This window comes from Chlamydotis macqueenii, chromosome 8, assembly GCF_036417535.1.
Source record: "Chlamydotis macqueenii isolate bChlMac1 chromosome 8, bChlMac1.mat, whole genome shotgun sequence".
In the NCBI taxonomy this organism is placed as follows: Eukaryota; Metazoa; Chordata; class Aves; order Otidiformes; family Otididae; genus Chlamydotis; species Chlamydotis macqueenii.
The window spans coordinates 3254200-3262012 of NC_141563.1; the positions used below are offsets into that span (position 1 = coordinate 3254200).

General features: G+C 52.9%; 1 protein-coding gene across 1 annotated transcript; it reads left to right on the forward strand.

The window, feature by feature from the left end:
- Nucleotides 1-1276: 1276 nt before the first annotated feature.
- LOC147599878 (olfactory receptor 14C36-like) lies at nt 1277-2212 on the forward strand. The gene has a single exon (XM_086753710.1). It carries the CDS (start codon nt 1277-1279, stop codon nt 2210-2212), a length of 936 nt encoding a protein of 311 aa, XP_086609836.1.
- Nucleotides 2213-7813: the final 5601 nt, after the last annotated feature.

The following is a 7813-nucleotide window of genomic DNA, read 5'->3' on the forward strand; positions in this document are numbered from 1 at the left end:
CAGGGGCTGAGAGCAGCTGCCCGGCAATGGTGGTGTCAGGGAGGGGGCACGCACAGCTAGGGGAGGGGGATGCTAGCCCCAGTGCCCACCTGCCTCTGCCCTGTCCTCTCTCAGCCCCACCCTCGCTGTATTTGCCCTTGTGCCTCCACCTCTCTGTGGTGTTGCTGCTGGGATCTTGTTCTTGCTGTCAGGCTGTCTGGGGAGGGGAGTTCCAGCTGCAGAGTCACCCCCTGATCTTGTGGGTCCTTTCCTGCAGCTGTGTCCATGGGAACAACTGTCCCAGCTTTCACCTGTGGGGCTGTGGGCACTGCAGGCTGTGGGGCTGGGGCATCAGCTGCTTTTCCCTCAGTGAGATACCATCATGAAACACTTAGTGTAACTTCTTCCAGTATCCTTCCAAGCTGTGAGTTTCCTTTCAGGATGAAAACATCTACCATAACATCTTTGTGTTACCAGAACACCCCATGGTTCAGCACAGAGATGCTGAGGCCAAAACCCTGCTGTTGTTTTGGTGAAATGAGCCCTGAGTGCTGTGGGCTAGAAGCGGGGTACTGAGATTTCGAGTAAGGGTGAGGCATTTAGTGGTCTGCAGTGCATCCCTGTACTTTCAGCAGTGCTTGCTGGCTTTTTTGGAAACATAGTAGTGCGATTGCATTTAATCTCAGAATGCTGCAAGCCCAGAGCCCCTGGGACTGAGGGACAGACCAGCTCCCCTCACTCTGCACTAAGCCACAGCAATTCTCTTCTCATACAAGACTCATTCTGTTCTCTCTGAGTGCAGCAGAGATGTTGGGTGTTACTGGTATCTCAAAATAATTTCCTATTAATATGGCAAATATTTAAAAAAAAAATCAAACCCCCAAAAACCTACATATTCAGTCTGCCTTCTACCATCTTCTTTCCTTGGAACAGGAAATGCAGATGCTGACAAGCCCTTCTGCGTTAGGGGTGGTTTCCTTTCACAATGTTGAGCACCAGAGCTGGCCCCTTCTTCTACCGTTCCCATGAACTCACTGCTGCAGAGCACATCTGACACCTGGGCAGCCAGCGGGCAGAGGCCCAGCTCCTCAGGGCACATTCAGCCAGCACCAAACCAGAGCTACAGCCATGGAGGAGAAGGAAGGTCTTCAGAAATGGAAGAAAAAAAAAAAAAAGGACAAGATGTTTAGGAAGGGAAGAGTCTGTATGAAACTTTTTTGGTTTGGCTCAGAAAAGTCTCTCAAGCTTTTCAATGACTTTTTGTCCTTTCAGGTGTTCCCATGTCCAGAAGCAGCAGATGTCCAACAGCAGCTCCATCACGGAGTTCCTCCTCCTGGCATTCGCAGACACACGGGAGCTGCAGCTCTTGCACTTCTGGCTCTTCCTGGGCATCTACCTGGCTGCCCTCCTGGCCAACGGCCTCATCATCACTGCCATAGCCTGCAACCACCGCCTCCACACCCCCATGTGCTTCTTCCTCCTCAACCTCTCCCTCCTTGACCTGGGCTCCATCTCCACCACTGTCCCCAAATCCATGGCCAATTCCCTCTGGAACAGCAGGACCATCTCCTACTCAGGATGTGCGGCTCAGGTCTTTTTCTTTTCCTTTTTGATGTCAGCAGAGTACTGGCTTCTCACTGTCGTGGCCTATGACCGCTACATTGCCATCTGCAGACCCCTGCATTACGGGACGCTCCTGGGCAGCAGAGCTTGTGTCCACATGGCAGCAGCTGCCTGGGGCAGTGGGTTTCTCTATGCTCTGCTGCACACTGCCAATACATTTTCACTGCCACTCTGCCAGGGCAATGCTGTGGACCAGTTCTTCTGTGAAGTGCCCCAGATCCTCAAGCTCTCCTGCTCAGACTCCTACCTCAGGGAAGATGGGCTTGTTGTGCTCAGTGCCTGTTTTGGTCTTGGCTGTTTTGTGTTCATTGTTGTGTCCTATGTGCAGATCTTCAGGGCTGTGCTGATGATCCCCTCTGAGCAGGGACGGCACAAAGCCTTTTCCACGTGCCTCCCTCACCTGGCTGTGGTCTCCTTGTTTATCAGCACTGGCACATTTGCCTACCTAGAGCCCCCCTCCATCTCCTCCTCATTGTTGGATCTGGTGGTGTCATTTCTGTACTCGGTGGTGCCTCCAGCAGTGAACCCCCTCATCTACAGCATGAGGAACCAGGAGCTGAAAGACACAGTGAAGAAGCTGATTCAATCAGCCCTTCCTCAGAAGCATTAAGCTGCCCATGTCTCTACAGAAGTCATTGCAAATTCACCTTGGCGTTCTTCTGTGCTTTGGGTATTTTATCTATGCTAAGCATGTTTGTCCATGCCTACACGCACTCCACTTCACCAGAGGCATGGACCCAGCCTGTCTGACCCAGAGGTCTGTTCACATGTGTCTGACACAATGGTAGAGCTAGCCTCCCATGTTGCATCACGATAATAAAAGAAAGTTCCTACAATATCTGTGTCTGGAGGTTGGGCTCTTCTTCCAAAGGTGAGGTCAAGCTGAAGGAGTTCTCCCCACAGCACCATGGTGCTGTGCCGGGGTTCTCCATGGGATGAGGGGAGGAGGGCGTAGGGCAACGTGTTCGAGAATGGGCTGAGCCTTAGCATGTGGGTGTCTGGTTACCCTGGAGACAGTGATCAACAGGGGTCTGCCTGGGACTGTCACGACATGGCGTTGTCACCACACTCACCACATGGCGTTGTCACCACCTCATGGTGTTGTCACCACCTCACTCTGCAGAGCAGGGCCAGCAGCTCAGGGCCATGTGGAGAGTACAGGGAGGGGTCAGGGGCAGCACGTCAGGTCAGCATGGACACATTGCCCTGGAGAACGGCTCTCTGGGGGCAGGGACATTCCTGGGGAAGAGCAAAGGAGCAACTCTGTGCTTCCAGGAGGGGGTCAATGACCAAGAGAAACCTATTTCTGAATGCACCAGGTCGGGGCAGCTTTCTCTATTGCTGGGGAGCTGCAGCAGCCTGAGGAGTCCCTGGGCCAGGAGTCTTTTCCTGGGAGAGGGGCTGGCACAGAACAACTTGTTGGCAGTGGACAAGAAGGATGTCTGGGAGACAGGCACAAGGGACACACGGAGACACTGTCCTCTGTCTCTTCATGCCATGGGTGGCCTTCAGCCCTGAGACACCTCTGTTTTCTTCCTTCACTCTCCATGCTTGGATGGACCTCAGGAAACATCCATGAGCATGGAAGAAGCACAGACCTCCTGGACTGAGCTCCCATCACTGCGGGGGAAGAGGAAAGATTGTGAGACACATGGGAGTGCAGGGATGCAGTGGGGTGTGTGTGGCAGTGTGCGTGTAAAAGAGAGGAAGAAGATGGCGAGGGGTGGGAGTGTGTCATCCTCAGACGAAATATGTTCAGTTTTGATGTTGAGGCAGAAGAAAGAGGTGGATGAGCAGTTCAGGGCTGGGACATGGAGCTAAAAAGAGGAGTCAAGGGAGTCAGGGGTTGGCACCTTCAGTATCTGAGGAGCATTAGCGGGGCTTTGGAAGAAGCTGCACGGGTGATGGGGAACTCACAGCCATTGTGAGTTCAGTCAAACTTGGGACAGCATGGGGTCAGAGTGAGGTGGGGAAGCAGGGGTGGAGATGGTCTCTTTGTTGAGACTGGAAGCCCGCAACAGAACTGAAATAATTTTCCTTTCTACTCTGGCTGCTGTCTCTTCCAGTGAGACCCCTGAGAAAACATGAGTTCCTTACAGCCACAAGGCTTTTTTCCCATTCCCCACTCTCCATAGAGGCTGGGAGGTGTCCTACTGCTCTCCTGCACTCAGCATCACACACCCTCACTTCTCAGTGCTCCCAGGAATGGCCTTCAGCATCCCGTGAGAGAAAGGATCCCACTGCCCAGGGTATGGGGTCAGTAGTTGATCATCCTGCTCAATGAAACACATCAGGGCTTTCACAATTGCCTTAACACTGGATTTTCAACCTGTAAGCAGTGCCTCTGACTTCCTACTTCACCAGCTCGCAGGGACAGCAACCTTATCTCCTCATTCCTTCATGGGCTCTTCAGTGATGGCCCTCAGTGGAGCCCACTGACATCCCCAGAGATTTGGAGGTTTGCTGCTGACTTTGACTGCTCCAGAGGCCACTTGAATCCACTTTCGGTACCTGCAGTTCAGGAACTTGGCAGCAGAGGGCTCATTAACATGCAAAATGCCCTAACAAGCCAAGTCTCTGGACTTAATTCAATTCCTCCGCTCTTATGTGGCTAATTTGAGAGGCTACAGGAGTGTAGTCAAAGTACAAAGTTCTCAGTGATCAATGTCAGTAAGAAACAATTTATTCTTTATGCACCACGCCATTTTTTCTGCTTATGCATTACGTGCCATCAGCAAACTCCTGTTGATACTGATCTGGAGTCCTGATTGAATCTGAATATGTACGGAAGTCAAGACCCTGTATGTCAGACACTCTATGGGCAGTCTTCATCCCCATGTACAACCTCACATGTCTCTCCTCAGCCACCTGGGACTGACAGCACCTCTGTTCAGATCAGAGCTTTCTCCACTCCAGCCTGTAGCTGCCTCATTTTGCCCATTGACACCAGTTTCCACTTGTTTTACTTGGGGAATGACGTGCCCCTGGATACAGAATGATGTTTCTTAATTATAAAAAAAAAAAACCAAACAAAATTAAGTGAATGTCCAGTTCAATTTTTAAAAAAATGCACTCCTCTGCTGTATATTAAGCCCACCTTACCTCCTCTGAAGTTCACTTTCCACCGTGGATGGCCTTAGACCAAAGGAAAATACATTTTGTGCCAAGCACAGAGCCCAGGAGCCCCCAAAGCACTCCCTGCGCTGGACGCTGTTTGTCCATATTTGCTCACAGCATGTCACACTCTGAAGCCATGAGCTCCCTCGATTCACAGAGGGAAGCAAAGAGACAAAGTCAGTGAAAAGCTCTTTTTTGAACAGCCTGCGCTAATCGCAGCAGATCTGGGCTATAGAAATGTCTTCAGGCAGGCTCTGCAGCATCGAGACCCACTCATTTCTCATTCTCCTCCAACACTGGACAGCTCGGGTGCCATTATTCATATTTTCCCTTCTCCTCAAGGGAGAGAAATGAGTTGTCTCAACTGAGATGCTTTGGCCTACCCTGCCTGTCCACCATCTCCTGCTCCAGAAATGCTCCCATCAGCCCTGGGTCACATTTCCTAGTCCCATGTGGGCGCTTCAGGCACCCCTGGTGTTCTCATTTTATTTATTAAGGGGGGACTATGGTGGTAGCTTCTGTAGGAAACTGCTAGAAGTTGTTTCCCCTTTGTTCAGTGGACTCGGCTGGGCCTAGAGCTGAGTGGCCAAGGCAGCAGAATGTTCTGTGATAACGCCTCTGCAATAATGTATTTAAGACAGGGAAAGAAAAAAAAAAAAAAAAAAAGGAGAGAGGATGTGAAGAAGCTGAAGCAGGGGCAGAGAGGCGGAGGCATGAGCCTCGTGGGCCTTGCAGGCCTCACCCTCTGGCCTCCCGCCGGGCTGCCGACTGGGCCCAACTCGGCCCGGCCCAGCTGAAAGAAGAGGAGAGGAGATGAGATGTGAAGAGATCCTGAGAGGCGTCTGCCTTCCTGCTGTGAAGTTTTTTTCTTGTGAGCGGAACAGCTGTAGACGCCAAGGTCAGTAAAGAAGGAAGATGAGCAGTAATGCAGCTCCTGGGCAGAATTCCCTTGCAGCCCATGGTGATGGCCATGGTGGAGCAGGTTGTCCCCCTGCAGCCCATGGAGGACCCCAGCCCAGGGCAGGTGGATGCCTGAAGGAGGCTGTGGCCCATGGAGGCCCCTCTGGGGCAGCTGTTCTGGAGATACTGCACTCCATGGAAGAGATGACCCACGCCAGAGCAGTTTCACGAAGGACTGCAGCCCGTGGGAGGGACCCCACGCTAGAGCAGGGGAGGAATGTGAGGAGTTCTTTCCCCAACACTGAAGCCGTGGTGTAAAACAACGTCTGATGGACTGACCGCAACCCCCATTCCCTTTTCCCCCCTGTGCCACTCGGGGAGGGGAAGGTGGTAGAGATAATGTTAAGCCTGGGAAGAGGGAGGGGTGGGGGGAGGTTATCTTGTTCTCTGTCACATTATCCTGCTTTGGTTTTATTAACAAATGAATAGTTTTCCCCAAGTCGAGTCTGTTTTGCCTGAAACAGTAACTTTAAGGATTTTCTCCCTGTCCTTATCTCAAACCTCAAGTCTTTTTTTCTTATATTATCTCCCCCTGTGGGGTAACGTTAGCAGGGCTGCATGTATGCAGGAGGGGCAGTCCGCGGTGATTCGCGCGCTAGGCGCAGATAGGTCCATGGGCGCAGGGGGCAGGTGCATCCACATACATGGTGGGCACGGATAAGTCCATGGGCGCAGGGGGCAGGTGCGTGGCCGGCACGGATAGATTCATGGGCGCAGGGGGCGGGTGCGTTCGCGTGCGTAGCGGGTGTACGGGTATTTAGCCCTGTGTTGCACAGCATTAAATTGAAGGCTTGGCTTGACGGTATCCGTGTGATGCCCTGCTTTCCCCGGGGTGGGGCTCCACTGCGTGCGGGGTAGGTTAGCTGGCAAGAGAGCCGGCAAGCGGTGACCCCAATGTGTGACACGTTCGGACAGTTTTGAGCTGGGGCCGCGCGGCGGTCGTGCCTGCCTGCTGTTAGGATGGCATCCATCTGTGATACAGTGAAGGTATTAAAGGCGTTGGGTAAAGATCTTAATTGTCTGGTGCACAGGGCACCATTGACGGAGTTCATCCTATGGATGCAGAAAAGGGGCTTGATGAACAAGCCGGGAGAGGTGATGGAAGTGGTGCGGTTACAGGTGGCGGGGAAAGAGTCGTTGGAAGAAGGGGGGGTCAGAACAAAGGGTGTGGCGGCACAGCTGGAGACGTTAGGTTCGGTGAAAAGACTGCTGGCTAAGGCTCGAGAGGCACACGAAGTGTGGGTTGCGGCTTTAACTGCAATCAAAGAAGGGTGGCCCTCGGAAGGGGAGGGGGACGAACAGGGTCGAGACGGCGTGGATGAGACTAGGGGGTGGCACTCCGGTGGCCTGCCCGGTTCGGCCGAGAGCCTCTGACAGTGATAAGGGGCGATGGAGTTTGGGTGTGCTCCCCCGTGTGTTGCGCCTTGCTTGCTGGGGGGGCCTGGGCTGAGGGGGCGACCCCCCGGATGTGAGGACGCGGGGGTGCCCTCCGTCTCTCCTTCTGCCCCATCGGCTCCACCGCTTGTAAATTCACGGAGGGGCAATAGTGAGGCTGGAGCCAGTTTCGAGGTGGCGCCCGAGGAGTCGCGGGACGCGGAGCAGGGTCCTAGCGCTTTCCTGGTGCTGAAAAGAGCCACGGTCCCCGAGATCAAGGAGAAAGCGGCGGGTGATAGAGCCGCGGTCCTCCAGACCAGAACGACAAGAAGCACTGCTTCAAAGGAACATAAATCAGTTTTAACGAGTCTAACAAAAGTGTTAGAGGAGCAGAACTGTGCTATTAATAACACTGACCTGAAGAGCTTGTTGACTTGGGTGTCCGCTCACGTATCAAACGCAAACCTCTGTAATATCTATACAGTGGGCTCCCGGAACACCATAGGTATTGGACTGTGGGACTGTGTAACACGGGGTGACCCTGCTGTTCAAAAGTTATTACCGGTGTGGCGTGTAATGTTTGAAGCCTTGAAGAATCACACACAGAAGGGAGATTCAACAGCACCCGTTACCCCGTCTGCTCCTTCGTCCATGGAAACAAAGACTAACAGCGAGTCAGAAAATCCGTTTGATCCAGGTCCCAGAGATCCAGAAAAGGAGCCTTCAGTCTTTGGAGCTTCCTTGTTATAGAGGTGGTGCT